Here is a 17,886-nt window from a genome sequence, read left to right on the forward strand (position 1 = left end):
TCACAGCCGTAACCACCAGTAGACCACAAACTACAAAACTATACTTATCTTACTGTTATATCTTCTACATTTCTGGGCTTCCGAGCGATTCACCAAACAATATATATTTTTACCTTGTCTGAAGAGTGGAATAAAGTGAACCTGCCACATTGTACATGAGGAGCGATCAGTGGGCAGCACAGCGTAGAGAAAAAGGAACTGTGCAGAATGACATAAAGGTTTGTTGGAAAAGATTCAGTATAACTTGTAACTTATTTATTGAAGTCCTTGGTGTTTGCATATATAGAAGTCCAGTGGGCGGTCCTACTAGTGACTGACAGCTACTATATTTATAGATTATGACCGTCCACTGGACTCACAGAGATACAAACTTTAGGGACGTCAATAAGTTAAATGTAAGTTATACAGAAACTTTTCCCATATAAATGTCTTATCACTCTGATCAGTTCCTTCTGCTTCATATCATCCTGCCTGCAGATCAGAGACCAGTTTCAACACTACATGTTGAAATGAAGAATGATATGGCTTTGCTGGTGCCATGCTGCTTTACCTACAGCACCAATCAGGCATTGATCAGATGAGTTGATTGAGACTATCTTGCCGCGCGTGTGTTTTAAAATTGTAGTATATCAACTGATGCTGGGGATTTTCAAAGGTGCATCAGTCAACAAGATTTTAATATTTAATCTGAGGATGCCATGATGTAGGGGCTGAGACTCAGCTTTCAGGGATGTGTCACTTATTAGGCTTTGTGCTGTTGTTTCCACACAATGAATGTTTTACCAACAGGAGATTATCACTGCCTGGACTAGAGCTCATGTGAGCTCACTGACAATATACAATGTACACAGAGAGCCTGGTGTGGTCAGGGTCAGCGTTCTGCGCTCTGCTACATACATCATAAAACTCTGATTGTGTCACAACTTCTGACCCAATTAAACTAAGTGATACATCGGTGGAATCAGGGTCTCTTTTCCTACATGATGCTGCTCTCAGATGAGGTAGCAAAAACCTGCTGACAGATTCGCTTTGCATCTGTTGAAATCAGTAGCAAACCTGTGATAATTTTCCATACATGACAGATTTTGATGTAAATCCATGGTTCCAATTGCCTTTTTTGCTTTCATTGCACAGTTTGGTTTTAAATCAGTATTCACAATTTGCAATGTAAATGGACATATTGTGGATTTAAAATCCTCATGCATTTCAAATTCCACAACAATTTATTATGATTTTTTTAAAAACGTTTTTACTTTGCTACTATTGTTATATAATGTGGATTTTCTATCCACAAGTAATCTATGCTGAAAAACTGCAACTAAGGCTAGTTTCACTTTAGCGTTTACGGCCGCAGCGTCGGGCTGCGCACGGCCACCGCTAAGCCCCGCCCCCTGCCGCGCCTCCGCTGGTAGTTCCGCCTACAGGCGCATGACGCTGCATGCATCCTGCGTCCCCTATCTTTATCACTGGGGACGCAGACTGTGCGCAGTATGCGTTTGGCGGCGCATGCGTCCTTTTGGCGGTGCGCCGAGCGCAACCAAATTGCAACAGGTTGCGTTTGGCGCTGGTCAGCGCATCGTCAAAAGGACGCATGCGCCGCCAAACGCATACTGCGCACGGCCTGCATCCCCAGTGATAAAGATAGGGGACGCAGGACGCATGCAGCGTCATGCGCTCGTAGGCGGAACTACCAGCGGAGGCGCGGCAGGGGCGGGGCTTAGCGGCGGCCGTGCGCAGCCCGACGCAGCGGCCGTAAACGCTAATATGAAACTAGCCTAATCAAACAAATCTGAACATAAACTTAGTATGAATCTATTGATAAGAAAGAGGATAACTTATTGATTGCTAGGGGTCCAACCGCTAGGACCCCCATGATCTAGACAATGTGGCTCCATTCTGTCTCTCTATTGGGCTGGTGGAAGTTGCTAAGTGCAATGCTCAGCAGCTACAGTAGCACCGGCAATCCCATAGAGAATCCTATGCCTGGGATCAGTTGGGACCTAGTGGTCTGATTCCTTATTCCAGTGGTCCCCAACCTTTTTTTTTACCTTGAGAGCCACAATCTGTTCTAAGTGATGTTCGTGAACCACATCCAGTGCGCTTAACCTCCCCCACTGTATTATCACCCAGAGCCCCAATTACCAGTACAATGACAGTCACTGCTCCCCCACAGCAAGCACCTTATGCCACCCTCCCTTATACACCCAGGGATTCCCACTTTGCTCCCATTCGGAATTCTAGCATGAAGCATTCCCACCAAACGTATACATCCAGCTTCAACACCCCTCTAACTAACAGGTTGACCCTATCTCCAGCTTACCATATGTATCCCCCCTGACAGTGGATGCTCACTCATATCTGGTCTTCCATGCAGGGCAATTCACAAACACTACAATCAGGAGACCTGCTCTTCGTATATATTTGTTAGACCTTATGCTGATACACCAAGATGGCAGACAGACGAAGGTCACAGATTATGGGCCAAAGATTAGGGACCCCTGCCAAATCCTATCCATTAGGAATAATCTTATACACTGGGGACATTCCCATGAACTTTGCACTTATGATTTTTCACTTTCTTCTTTCTGGTTCTTAGCTCCACACTCTACTATCCATCTTTTTAGCTTTTTCCCATATTCCTTGCTTATTATTGGCCTGCACAAATACCTATAGTGTTTGAAAAAGTTCCACTAAGATTTTTATCTTAACTCTGTTGGCCGACACTTATTTTTGTTGACTTCCTCATATGTATGCACGCTCACTTGAGCATGCATGTGTTCTAAATGGGGAGGGGGTTTGTAGCTTGCCATACACATGGGATATCATCTCTTTTGACTTCCTCAAGCACATAATTTCTTGTCTAGGCTGAGTGTTCATGTGTTATCAATGGGCAGAGAGGCAAAAGACATCACCCGAAACCCCCCATAAGTGGCTAATCTCCCCTGAAAGCAATAAGATCAGGAGCTAAGTCAGTAGGCCTCCAGACCCATCCGGTCGTCAACCGATCCAACTGTAACTATCAATATGTATGGGGGTCTTTTGTTTGCTTTGCAACATCCAGGTTCAGTGATCATTCCCATCCTAGCTGGCTTACCCCTTAGATGTTACAGTCAATATTGACAATATCATCTAGGCGGTTAGATAGAGGAAGGAGCCTAAGGAGCCTATGTTAGCCAGGAACGTAAAGGAAGTTTTGTCCACGTTTGGGAACATTTTTTTTTAACTTAATTATAAAAGGGTTATCCAGGACTTTTTTCCTATTGGGCTAAGAACTTACAGGCAGGTATTTGCTAACTTATCAATTCCAACAAGGAGGGGGTCCAACACACAGCACCCCACGATCAGTTGTTTTCTGAACAGAGCCGAATCAGCACAACTCCGATCCTTTTGTAGTCACTATTCCTTCCTGGATGCTACAGATGAGATCCCATTCAATTCAATGGGAAGTGTCCTAAGAATAGTTCTTCAATATTATAAGGACGCACAATCTCTTCATGACGCTAAAGGTCACCTCTTGTGGTGGCTATTCTCCGGTTAAGAACAAAAGGATTGGGCATGCTGAAATCCAACTACCCAATCCTTTTATCAATGTTAGATTGTCAATATTTGCTACATCTGTGTTACATGAAAAATGAAATAACATGTATCACCCCTGTAACGCATGTAATCATAATATAGTTAGGTTTACTGAGCTTCATTATTATTCTTATCTACGTGTAGTCTGACTTGACCGGCAGTAAGAGTTTTTAGTTACATGTCAATGTTTCTATAAAAACTCCTGTTAACCTAAATTACGATACTTTTTGCTGCTGTTCTTTTTTTCCTTATCCATATTTGCCATGTCCAAAGTATTCTGAGCAAATTGCTCTGCTGCCTCCTGAAACATATCGGAAGCTGGCGCCATGTATGCATGGAATGACTCCACTCGGACATATTGGTACACAGCTAGAGAGATTAGTTTGTACTTAAGAACGGGTGAAACCTACATTAATCTCTGTGGAATCATCTTCATCTATCCGTCTGGGTTTCAATTTAGTGTAGTCTACTGGTAAGTCCCAGCAATCACTTTCCTGCATTTGGAAACACTGGCTATTCATCACTGCCTGCCGCTGTGGTGACATTGGTTCCAGTGGAGTTAGAATGGAGCAGCAACCATCTCGTTGTCTCTCTTTGTTCATGCTAAGGTCCAGTGTCCCATTTTCATCCACATCAATGTCAGGATTCTGAAAGGAATGGATGAATATTGTGAAATTAGCTATTCACTATTTTCTTCAATTCTTTATTATTTTTTATTTTATTATCTTTTAATGTTTTTTTATTGGATTAAGTGTTTCCTGGAGATTTCGTGCATTGAGTCGTGATAATGTGCCCACACACAGAAACCTAGACTTATGTAAAAGGTTTGGTTCTTTCATGCAGGCGAAAAATGTGAAAGAGAAAAATAAGATTCTCTACATTGCTATGTCTTTTCCTATTGAAAAGAACCAAAAGAGCGTCTTAACATTAGAGTCCTCTTACTCTCCTTAATATTCCTACCCGAAATATACAAATAATCTTTGACCCTGCCAAGAAAAAAAATATAAGATAGTCAATAAAATAAATGGAAAATATGTGTTTGTATTGTGAATTTCTTTTATACATTAATAAAATATTTACTTGCTTGTATGAATATCCATCTTTTATCGCCATGTCATTTTTAAGTTAAACAAATTTTGTGTAGATTTCTTCTATAATACATTTTTGTAGGGGCTTGATATCTATTTTTAATCTTTAATATAGATTTCCAAATGCCTTCTATATACATAGTTAAGCTACCACTATAGGGAGCTATGCAGATGGACATTAAACTTTACCCGCGTACATCAGGAGCATTTGCCATTCCTTATATTAGGGCACTTGGTTGGAGATGAGTCTATGCCAAGAGTAGATAATCACTGTATATTACAATTAACTCACCTTTGCAACATCCAGGTTCAGTGATCATTCCCATCCTAACTGGTTTACCCCTTAGATGTTACAGTCAATATTGACAATATCATCTAGGTGGTTAGATAGAGGAAGGAGCCTATGTTAGCCAGGAACATAAAGGAAGTTTTGTCCACCTTTGGGAACATTTTTTTTAACTAAAGGGGTTTTACACATAGCGATATCGCTAGCAATATCGCTAAAGCATCACCGTTTTGGTGACGTAGCAGCGATATTGCTAGTGATATCGCTATGTGTGATACTTACCTCCGACCGGCTCCCCCTCTGTCTGTCGCTGATCGCGCGAGATCGCGCAGCTTCATTTCTCATCGGGCGCTTCCTGTGGTGCCGACGAGCGACGTGTGGAGGCGGGCGGGAGGACGTCAGGATCGCCGCGTCTGAAAGGTGAGTATCGTAAGTTGTATCGCTGCTGCATCGCTGTGAGATCTGCCTGTGTGGCAGCTCACTAGCGACCATTTAGCGATGCACCAGCGATCCTGAACGGGTCGTATCGTGGTCGGGATTGCTGGTGCATCGCTATATGTAAAAGGGCCTTTAATTATAAAAGGGTTATCCAGGACTTTTTTCCTAATGGGCTAAGAACTTACAGGCAGATATTTGCTAACTACCTGCCTGTTTTGCCCTTTGATGATATGTCCCAGTTCAGATGGGTCATAGACCACTCATGCTGTTGTTTCTCCTTGTTAAGGTGATGTTACATTTACAAAGCACTATCTTCTCTTCCATTCTACTGTCAACAGGGCGTCATTGCCGATGTCATGTTGACTGACAGCAGAAACTCCACTGCCTAAAGGGGGTTTTACACATAGTGATATCGCTAGCAATATCGCTAAAGCATCACCGATTTTGTGACGCAGCAGCGATATTGCTAGCGATATCACTATGTGTGATACTTACCTCCGACTGGCTCCCTCGCTGTCTGTCGCTGATTGCGCGAGATCGGCCGGGTCCATTTCTCGTTGGGCGCTTCCTGCTGGCACCGACGAGCGACGTGTGGACGCGGGCGGGAGAATGTCAGGATCGCTGCGTGTGAAAGGTAAGTAACGACCGCTGCTGCGTTGCTACATCGCTAGTGAGATCTGCCTGTTTGGCAGCTCACTAGCGACCATTTAGGGATGCACCAGCGATCCTGACAGGGTCGTATCGTTGTCGGATCGCTGGTGCATCGCTAAATGTAAAGGGGCCTTTACTGCGGTGAGCTGGCAGTCAATCAGCATAAGATAGGTAATGATGCCCTATTGATAAAGCAGCCCGGAAGAGGAAGAGCTGCGCTGATGATGTGAGATCAAAAGAACGGAGGGTGTCTGAGTGGTTGTTTCATCTGTAATTTGCACCTGTGTTGCCTCCGCCTTTATCAAGGGATCCTGCTGTGTCTTGTTAGTGCATATGTTTTCTGATTTGTGTTGGAACTGCTGTTTATTTTCTGCTATCTTTTTATTTTAATATAGCTTTTGTTGTGTTTTTTTTGCTTTTTCTTGTAATAATGTGACATGAAACAAACTTTTAAACTATATACATTTGGAATTTGCCAAAATAAGTTTATAAATGTAACTATCGACCCACATACTACAGTTAAGTTATTCATTATTCTCCAGGACCTGCTCCTGCGATGTATGCTAATGTCTCCAGGTGCCACGGTATTTATTCTGCAGGCAGAGCTAGTGTTCGGGGGAGATATAAGAACCAGGGCTCTGGGCGGTATTAGCTCCAAGACACTGGGACCTGTAGTGCTATCATATCTGGAAGTATGGGTACAGAGTAAACAGCCCCCTGACTTGGCCAATAGGACATCACTGCACCCTATTGATACTCACAGCTTACTGCTGGAAGCCGCCAGATATACATCTCTAGATTTCAGCTTCTGTTGTTCTACTGCTTTTCCCTATTTAAGACCTTGACCTGTTCCATATACCTTATCATTCCTGTCTGCCTTCACTACTGGTCTATTGGCTAACAGCTGATTCCATATCCTCAACCCAGGGGCCCCTATGTAAGTGCGGATCAATGTACAGGGGTTAAAAGGTGACGACTAAGACAACCCCTGGGGTCTGGCACATGAAATGGCTTTCTTTAAGCTTATCCGTGGTACCCATTTTTAGAGTTGCCAGACAGATCCATGTTAAAAAGTGCAATTAAAAATAAAGAACAAAAAAAAAAAGTTTTTTTTTCTTTCATTTCGACCCAAAATATTACATTATATCTTCTCCAAAATGGCACAAAAAATAATCAAGCTTTTATACAGTTATATTAACAAATAAATAAAAGTTGTGACTCTCATAAGCCAGTGATGACAAAATATCCTGGGCAAAAGCCTAAACTGGCTGTGGGGCCAAGAGATAAACTATTGCAGGAAGTACGTAGTGTTGATTGCTGGCAATCAATGTTGCCATTTAAAGGGGTTTTCCAAAATTTCAAGTTATTCTCTACCTTTAAATATGTATATATATATATATATATATATATATATATATATATATATATATATATATATATATAGTATATATTTTTTTGTCTGATTTTTCTCTTTATAGTTATATTTTTGAGTAAAATGTAAATTGCTCTTTTATTCTATAAACTACTGACATGCCTTCGATTTTCCAAGCACTAAATTTTGTATTTATTTTCAGAAAATGAGAAATGGTCAAAATAACAAAAAAATGCAGTGCTTGCAGACCTCAAATAATGCTAAGAAAGCAAGTTGATAATCATTTAGAAACAACAATACTAATATTTTAACTCAGGAAAAGTTCAGAAATCAATATTTTGTGGAATAACCATGATTTTCAATCACAGCTTTCATGCGTTTTGGCATGCTTTCCTCCAGTCTTTCGCACTGCTTTTAGGTGACCTTATGACACTCCTGGTACAAAAATTTAAGCAGTTCTTCTTTGTTTGATGACTTGTGACTGTTCATCTTCCTCTTGATTACATTCTAGAGGTTTTCAATGGGGTTCAGGTCTGGAGATTGGGCTGGCCATGACAGGGATTTGATGTGGTAGTCCTTCTATAAATAGATCAAGGAGGCACTCCGGCATTAATGTATTTCCCCCATAGAAGAAGCTAAACGCAAAATGCGCGTCGGGGCACAAGGACTACTCCCAGGTCAGGTATCATTCACCAGGTGTTACTCTCCTAACTTTATATATTTAATGGGCTAAATCTTCATATATCAACCAAGATTGCCATGCACTATTTGCTTTTTGCACTATCTGCACTTTGCGGATTAACTATTATTGTGATCTATTGAAAGTCCATTCATGTACTATATTAATTTAGCAGTATTATACTTTTGGCATTCACACTAAGTATATATTTAATTGCCTAGTTCTGCACTAGTGCACTTTATTAAGGGAATTAGGGTACTATTATTAGTGGTAGTACTGTTGATATATTTATATATTTACCAAGACTGCTGGCATTACCACTAGCACTTTGTATTATCTGCATTTTGCGGATTAACCGTTATTGTGATTTATTGAAAGTCTATTTTTGTACTACCCTAATATAACCTATAAGCAGTGCCATATATATATATATATATTTTTTTTTTTGGCATCTACACTAAGTATATATACTTTATTTTTGCAATTATGCAATTTTATACTTGTGGAAACTATTTTAGGTCTTTTAGACCATTGATTGGTCATACATACATATATATATATTATCTCTAACAGAGGATGCCTAATAATAGAGTATACAAGTTTTTATGACTTTAATGATGTGTGAATAAGCTACCTGTGGTCTGTAGTCCTTAATTTGCACCTGTATCTTCATTATTTTATCTTATTATTGGTGTTTTGAATAAAGATGGATTGAGATTTACTTGAACTTGGCGTATACTTCCTTTTTTTTTGGTAAGAGCTATTTATATATGGGAAGTGCCTGCTTTAGGCCTTTTTGATTTTTTTCGGGTGTATGCTAAGAAAACAAGTTGATAATCATTTAGAAACAACAATACTAATATTTTAACTCAGGAAGAGTTCAGAAATCAATATTTTGTGGAATAACCAGGATTTTTAGTCACAACTTTCATGCGTTTTGGCATGCTTTCCACCAGTCTTTCGCACTGCTTTTGGGTGACCTTATGACACTCCTGGTACAAAAATTTAAGCAGTTCTTCTTTGTTTGATGACTTGTGACTGTTCATCTTCCTCTTGATTACATTCTAGAGGTTTTCAATGGGGTTCAGGTCTGGAGATTGGGCTGGCCATGACAGGGATTTGATGTGGTGGTCCTTCATCCACACATTGATTGACCTAGCTACAGTCATGGCCAAAAGTATTGACACCCCTGCAATTCTGTCAGATAATATTCAGTTTCTTCCTGAAAATGATTGCAAACACAAATTCTTTGGTATTATTATCTTCATTTAATTTGACTTAAATGAAAAAACACAAAAGAGAATGAAGCAAAAAGCAAAACATTGATCATTTCATACAAAACTCCAAAAATGGGCAGGGCAAAAGTATTGGCACCCTCAGCCTAATACTTGATTGCACAACCTTTAGCCAAAATAACTGCGACCAACCGCTTCCGGTAAACATCAATGAGTTTCTTACAATGCTCTGCTGGAATTTTAGACCATTCTTCTTTGGCAAACTACTCCAGGTCCCTGATATTTGAAGGGTGCCTTCTCCAAACTGCCATTTTTAGATCTCTCCACAGGTGTTCTATGGGATTCAGGTCTGGACTCATTGCTGGCCACCTTAGAAGTCTCCAGTGCTTTCTCTCAAACCATTTTCTAGTGCTTTTTGAAGTGTGTTTTGGGTTATTGTCCTGCTGGAAGACCCATGACCTCTGAGGTAGACCCAGCTTTCTCACACTGGGCTCTAAATTATGCTGCAAAATTTGTTGGTAGTCTTCTGACTTCATAATGCCATGCACACGGTCAAGCATTCCAGTGCCAGAGGCAGCAAAGCAATCCCAAAACATCAGGGAACCTCCACCATGTTTGACTGTAGGGACCGTGTACTTTTCTTTGAATGCCTCTTTTTTCTCCTGTAAACTCTATGTTGATGCTTTTGCCCTAAAAGCTCTACTTTTGTCTCATCTGACCAGAGAACATTCTTCCAAAATGTTTTAGGCTTTTTCAGGTAAGTTTTGGCAAACTCCAGCCTGGCTTTTTTATGTCTCGGGGTAAGAAGTGGAGTCTTCCTGGGTCTCCTACCATACAGTCCCTTTTCATTCAGATGCCAACGGATAGTACAGGTTGACACCGTTGTACCCTCGGACTGCAGGGCACCTTGAACTTGTTTGGTTGTTAGTGGAGGTTCTTTATCCAACATCCGCACAATCTTGCGTTGAAATCTCTTGTCAATTTTTCTTTTCCGGCCACATCTAGGGAGGTTAGCCACAGTGCCATGGGCTTTAAACTTCTTGATGACACTGTGCACGGTAGACACAGGAACATTCAGGTCTTTGGAGATGGACTTGTAGCCTTGAGATTGCTCATGCTTCCTCACAATTTGGTTTCTCAAGTCCTCAGACAGTTCTTTGGTCTTCTTTCTTTTCTCCATGCTCAATGTGGTACACACAAGGACACAGGACAGAGGTTGAGTCAACTTTAATCCATATTAACTGGCTGCAAGTGTGATTTAGTTATTGCCAACACCTGTTAGGTGCCACAGGTAAGTTATAGGTGCTGTTAATTACACAAATTAGAGAACCATCACATGATTTTTTGAACAGTGCCAATACTTTTGTCCACCTTCTTTTTTATGTTTGGTGTGGAATTACATCCAATTTGGCTTTAGGACAATTCTTTTTGTGTTTTTTCATTTAAGACAAATTAAATGAAGATAATAATACCAAAGAATTTGTGTTTGCAATCATTTTCAGGAAGAAACTGAGTATTATCTGACAGAATTGCAGGGGTGTCAATACTTTTGGCCATGACTGTATGTGGCATGGTGCATTGTCCTGCTGGAAAAACCAGTCCTCAGAGTTGGGGAACATCGCCTGAGGAGAAGGAATCAACTGTTTTTCCAGGATAACCTTGTATGCGGCTTGATTCATACGTCCTTTGCAAAGATTAACCTGCCCAATTCCAGTCATGCTGAATCATCCCCAGATCATCACCGATTCTCCACCAAATTTCAAAGTGGGTGGAAAACACTGTGGCTTGTACGCCTCTCCAGGTCGCCGTCTAACCATTAGACGACCAGGTGTTGGGCAAAGCTGAAAATTAGACTCATCAGAGAAGATTACCTTACTTCAGTCCTCTATGGTCCAATCCTTATGGTCTTTGGCATACTTGAGCCTGGCTCTCCTTTGCTTCTCATTGATGAAAGGCTTTTTTCTAGCTTTACATGACTTGAGCCCTGCCTCTAGGAGCCTGTTACAAACTATTCTAGCAATGCACTTCACCCCAGCTGCCATTTGCTATTCTTTTTGCAGGTCACTTGATGTCATCCTGTGGTTGTTGAGTGACATTCAAATAAGATGACGGTTATCCCGGTCAGTGGAGTGTTGTTTTCGCCCTCTGCCGGTCTGTAACTTTGTTGTCCCCAATGTCTGCTGCTTGACCTTGTTGTAATGGACTGCCGTCTTAGAAATTTTAAGGATGGAGGCAACATAATGCTCACTGTATCCCTCTACTAGTAAGGCCAGAATTGAGCTGTTCTTTTCCTCACTCAAGACTTTTCTTTTCATTTCCTTTGGCATGGTTAAAAGTTATTTTTTTAATTCCTATTACTTTTGGGATATTACTAGCACTTATTTTGCCATCCAGCTTGTCCTATTGCAAGAGGATTGTGAACACCACAGCAGGGTTTTTTATACTTTCCTTCGTTAAATAAGATTTGGTTAAGGTGATCACCAAATCAGAAGCACGTTAAGTAGAAAGAGGTGTACTCTAATTGGAATTCAACTGACACTGAAATGGAATGGCTGTCAGACATGTAGAGAAGCTGATTTTTATAAAACTATACAGTGGTCTCTTAATTTTTGCCAGAGCTGTATATATAAACTTTTGTGCTGATTTTATAGTTTTATAATGTTTCTTTATAGGAGTTCAAATTCCTTGTTTTAATAACTTAGCTAAAGCGTTCAATGATTGTTTGATCACCTGCAGCCTCCACTAGGGGGAACGCTGCATACAGATTTATATAGCTCCCACTGAACTTAATGGGAGCCTGTCAATCAATTTATGCTGCCGAAATCACAGGCAAAAAAATCCATGGGCAGCAAGATTGCAGGTACGTTCGTCTCTGAGATATTCCAGCCGGCTTTTCCCCACATCAACTTAGTTGATTGACATGTCATTCCGGATGTTCATGCATGGAAGATAAATACTGAGTGCTGGGGAGAAACTATTTTTCTTTGAAATGCTGGATTCAAAATGAGACAAATTTGTTTGAATATTGGGCAGCAGGTGGTTCAGTGGTTAGCAATGTATGGTGGCTCAGTGGGTAGCACTGTATGGTGGCTCAGTGGGTAGCACTGTTGCTTTGCAGCACTGGGGTCCTGAGTTCAAATCCCACCAAGGACAACATCTGCAAGGTGTTTGTATATTCTCCCTGTGTTTACATGGGTTTTCCCCTGGTTCTCCAGTTTCCTCCCACCCCCTAAAGATTGTGGGAATTTAGATTGTGAGCACCAATGGGGACAGTGCTGAAAATGCTGTGGAATAAATGGCACTATATAAGTGAGTAAAATAAATAAATATTCTAATAAATATATTGTATAAGATATAATAATTTTGTTTCTCATACAATGTCTGTGCTGAAAGCTGAGACTTAAATATAATAGATATATTAAACAATGACATCAGATTATTTTAGACCTAAAATAGACTTGGAATTTAAAGGTGCGCCTTAACTTTAAGAATTGACAACATGGAATTGGAGACGTTGATAAAATACAATACTGAGTCACTAAATATAATGATACTTAATAACCTAGTGAAGATCACACTGGACATGTGTCTTTTTTTATGGTAAATTAGCAGTTCATTCACCTAAATGTCAATTCAGACATCTTCAGTTATTCAATAGATCTCTCCAAAATAAATGTCTTATACTTTAATGCCACCATGTAATTACAGAGGCTGTTCCCATCAGAAGAAGGCACTGTTGCCTTCAGACTTTGACTGACACCTCCATTGTAGTAGACAGCCATAGAGCTTGTATTAATTGTATTGTTTATATGTGAGGGTTTTATTTAGTTCATTCTTCTTTTTTTCTGTGTGAATGGAGGCTGTGCTGGCGTTCCTGAGTCTCCGCGCTGTGTCCCCATATGGAGCTCTTTACGGCACAGCAGAGGTATTTTGCCCTAGAAGCAATGCTTACTGTATATCGATAGAAATCAAGGCCTCTAATGGCATCTCATACACCCTTATGGATTGTTTCTGTTACTCGTTTCTCTGACCTCATTAACTATCTACGTGATTGATTATTATTGATAGAATAAAATGTGTCGATATAAAAACCAGAGGGAGAAAAAAAAAGACATGGGATAATGGTCAGTGCCTAAAGAATTAAGACTCTAACGTTCAAGGTTGTCCAGGCATATAGTATTGATGACCTATCTGCAGGATATGACGCAGTAGGAAGTTGATGGGAGTCTGACACTCAATGAAGCTGACCTCAACATCCGGCCGGCACCGGAACAAGATAGATGAGACCGCCGGGTGTCAGACCCCCTTACTATAAGTTATCAATAACCTAAGCCTGTATGTATATATAAACAAACACATTGGATCAAAGTTGCCTTACCTCAATGATCTTGGCCATTTAATCAGTATAGGAGCCTGCCTACCGAATCTCCTTCTGAAGATGGTGTTAGAGAAGAGAAAGAACCATCAATTTAAATTAAAAATATGAATCCTTTTGTTTCTGCATGGGAAAGGCCACTGTCTTCTTCTCTCTCCCTACTGAAAACACACAGAAGGTTGGCTGTCGGGGAGTTTGGAGAGAGAGCTCTTGGCTGAATAAACATTTGCCTAAAAGCAATGGCATGACTGAAACTCATGAGCTTCAGTGCAACACCTCCAACAATGCTCCCCAACTAGCACTCTCTATAACATTGGTCTTCTCATAAAGGCCAAATGGACCTTTTAGGTCCCACTAGGCTCCAGAGCCCACATGTGCCTGCAATCATTACACTTGCTATACGTAAGCCTTTACCTAACACAATGTAAGCTTTACTGTCACCTTGACTCTACCATTACTAGGCACTGTCTGATTGACCATAAGACTCTCATCAGACATTGACGCATGGAAGACCTCAGCAGGAAATCAGAAGCACAGCACTATATGAAAAGCTGCTCACCAGACTCTAGTGACATGCTTTTCCTTCTGATTTATTGCTGATATTGTTTTCCATGATGCAATTCATATGTCCGATGAAGGGATCAGGGACCGAAATGTCACATGTAAGTTTGGATTGCCTGGACACTAAAGAGTATTCTTTTGTAAATGCATAAGTTTGGAGTTCCGGGGTCTTTTACATCTACTTTCATTAAAGAAATTGTCCACTACTTTGACAACCCCCTTCTCACACCCCACAGCTTATACTCGCCTCCCATGCCAATGCCGTTCCAGTGGTGTCGGCACTCACTCTCCCCAAATCTTTCATGCGGTTGTTATGACAAGTGAAGCCGGTGCTCAATCAGGTCAGGCATCACTGTTCCCACCTTTGGACAAACTGAACATCAAGAGGACATCAGGGCTGTGGCTACTCTCGCTTCCTCTCGATGTTCGATTTATCTGAAGGCGGGGACAGTAATGCCAGCGCTCATTGGGTGCCGGGCTCACATGTCACGACAACTGCACAAGAGCCACAGGAACACTAGTGCCGACACCTCTGTATGGCACCATCATGGGAGGCGAGTAGAAGCATTTTGATTTTATTGGCACTAAACATTTAGATCAAGAAGGGGTTGTCCTAGTAAGTGAAGACCCCTTTAAGTAATATGCTAACTGTGCTGTCAACAACTGTATAGAAGTGGAGTGCTCTGTATCCTGTCCGCAGTCTAATTTACAAGGTTTGCACATTTACTTCAGAAGGAAAAGTGGGTAAGCTACTACTAATTATGTGTGAAATATGTCATGATCCCAGTGCGGGTTGGACCCGCATGCTTGGGGTTATTGTCTGGAACCAGTGCTGGTGGACCTGCACTTCTGGGGTTAATGTTATGATCTCAGTGCAGACTCTTACCTGCACACCTGGGGCTTATTATTGTGGCCTCTCCTTGGTTCTGGGAAGGCTTCTTAAAGCCTCAGGAAGCGCCAATCAACGTCAGTTATACTTTCGCCCTTGGCAGAGTGTGTTGACCCCTGAGTGTGTTTGTGCTGTGTTCTGGCTGCCTAATACTTTGGTTTTGACTCGGTCTGTTCTCTGGATGCTGCTTGTTGGATTCTGCTTGGTACCTTCTATGTCTGTTTTGTTTTGACCTCTGCTTGGCCCTGACTATCCGTTCTGTCTCATCCCTGGTACTTTACTGCTATCTCTGAGTATGACCCCCATTTGCCTGACTTTGAGCATGCCTGTAGTTGTGTCCTGCAGATCTCTGGCAGCAGGACACTAAGCCCTGCCCCTTGCAGTTACATGACCGTAGGTCTTTCACTGCTTGCTAAACTTCAGCGTCCCCAGGTCCTGTTTGTCTGAGCTTCCCAGCCGTACCTGACCCCGAGCCCCCCTACAGTGCGGGTGAGTCCCTGCTCTGCGGAGGCTGCACGCCGATGCTGACAGGACCCTGACATTATAGCTCACCATTAAGTTTTTGGGGCTTTTTGTGCAGAGAATTATGGATTCCATACAGTCTCTGGCTGAACAGATGAAAAATCTGAGTCAGATGTTTCAGGGTTTATCTCTGGAACAGCAAGCTCTTGCTCGTTCTCAGCAGCAGGTTTCTGAGACAGTGTGGGGGGCTTTATCTGTTGGGTCTCTGGGGGCTGGGGCGAGTGATGTTGTTCTGGTGTTCCCGGAACCACCTGTTAAACTGCCTGACTTCTTTTCTGGGAACAAAAGGAGTTCAGGATCTTCATGGAGGGTTGCAAACTTTTTTTAGTTTGAGACCACGTTCTTCTGGGGACGAAAACCAGAAGGTAGGGGTCATTATATCCTTATTAAGAGGGTCCCCACAGGCTTGGGCATTTTCCTTTCCTCCCACTGTCCCTGAGAGAGTGTCTGTGAATGCATTCTTTGAGGCCCTCGGGCACATATATGATGAGCCTGACCGAGTGCGATTGGCAGAGTACATGGTGATGAGCATCTGTCAGGAGAAACACTCGACTGAGTGGTTTTGTACTGAATTCCGCCGCTGGGCTGCAAAGGTCTCTTGGGACGACGCCGCGCTTCGAGGACTCTTTCGCAGAGGCTTGTCCGAGCGGCTGCAGGATGCCTTGGCGTTACATCCCCCACCTAACTCTCTCGAGGACGCCATGACCCAGGCCGTCTGGATGGGCCGCAGGTTGCTGGCCAGAGGGGTGATGCAGGTGGAGACTCCATTGTTCCCCAGTGGAAAAGAGACTGTCCCTGAGCTCATGGACGTAGGCGCCCTCTCCCTGAAGGATACGGAGAGAAAACGCCGGAGGGACAAGCAGTTATGCTTCTACTGCTGTAAAACGGGACATTGGAAAAGGGAGTGTCCTGATTGCCCATCTTTGACCCGGTTGGTGGGAAACAACTAGGTCTGGGTAGTCAGCGGGGAGACTACTCAGACCCTCAGGTACCCTTTTCCTCATTTTCTAAAGTTTTGCTTCATGTGGAACTGCATGTGGATGGTAGTTTTTTCCCTCTACAGCCTTCGTAGACTACGGATCATTCATTAATCTTATTGACTCCCAATTTGTCACACGTTGCAAGATAGGGACAGTTAGGCTCAAGGTCCCGATCAAGGTGGTGGCCATTGACTCCTCTCCCCTCACTAAAGAGGGAATTCTTTTCATGTCTGATTTATTTGTGCTCAGAGTAGGCGCTACTCATGTGGAAAACCTTAGTTGTTTGGTTCTGGACAATCTACCTGCAGGGTTGGTGTTGGGCATGCCCTGGTTACAACGCCATAACCCAGTTATTAACTGGAAAACGGGGGAGATTGTTCAATGGGGGTTTAATGATTTTAAGTTATGTGATAAATCCGCACTGCTGGTTGAACCTGTTAAATCTGTGTCTGTGTCATCTGTCGAGCTGGAAGGTATTCCGGAATACCTGAAGGACTTCGAAGATGTATTCTCTGTAAGCGAGGCCGAGACGTTGCCGCTACATAGACCCATTGACTGCGCTATCAAGCTGTTCCCGGGGGCTAAATAACCTAAAGCCCGTCTGTTTAATTTATCCGGCCCTGAGCGCTTAGCTATGAAGGAATACATTGCTGAAAGTCTTCGCAAAGGACACATACGTCCTTCAGTCTCACCTGTGGTGGCAGGTTTCTTTTTTGTAAAGAAAAAAGATGGCGGGTTACGTCCCTGTCTCGATTTTTGTGAGCTTAATCAGATTACTGTATGGAATACGTACCCCCTTCCATTGATTCCCGATTTGTGTAACCAAATATCAGGGGCAAAATGGTTCTCTAAACTGGATATGGGGCATATAATTTGATAAGGGTCCGAGAGGGGGATGAATGGAAAACTGTGTTCCTCACATCCGGGGGAATGTTTGAAAATTTCTTCATGCCTTTTGGTCTTACCAATGCCCCGCCAAATTTCAGAATTTCATCAACGTAGTATTCTCGGATCTCATTGGCCGTTTTGTTGTTATCTACTTAGATGATATTTTGATATACTCCTCCGACAGGCATTTTCATCTGGAACATGTACGAACCGTTCTCCAAAGACTGAGAGAAAATCATCTGTTTGCCAAATTGGAGAAATGTGTATTTTGTGTTCAGAAATTGTCTTTTTTGGGATTAATTGTGTCCTGTGAATCCTGTGAAGGTTTTCGCATGGACCCCAAGAA

At 42.1% G+C, this 17,886-nt stretch overlaps 1 protein-coding gene across 17 annotated transcripts in view; it reads right to left on the reverse strand.

Moving 5' to 3' along the window:
• Positions 1-17,886, reverse strand: part of MYT1L (myelin transcription factor 1 like) — a 729,735-nt gene that overhangs the window by 63,094 nt on the left and 648,755 nt on the right. For 16 of the 17 annotated variants that reach the window (XM_073568131.1, XM_073568128.1, XM_073568134.1 and 13 more), the window contains one exon: positions 3,987-4,223. The exons of the other annotated variant lie outside the window; for it this stretch is intronic. In XM_073568131.1, the coding sequence (XP_073424232.1) occupies positions 3,987-4,223 (237 nt within the window). The remainder of the gene's footprint in view (positions 1-3,986; positions 4,224-17,886) is intronic. 17 annotated transcript variants of the gene reach the window in all.

Source organism: Dendrobates tinctorius, unplaced genomic scaffold (genome assembly GCF_039654945.1).
Source record: "Dendrobates tinctorius isolate UK_male_01 unplaced genomic scaffold, ASM3965494v1 ptg000021l, whole genome shotgun sequence".
Classification (NCBI taxonomy): Eukaryota; Metazoa; Chordata; class Amphibia; order Anura; family Dendrobatidae; genus Dendrobates; species Dendrobates tinctorius.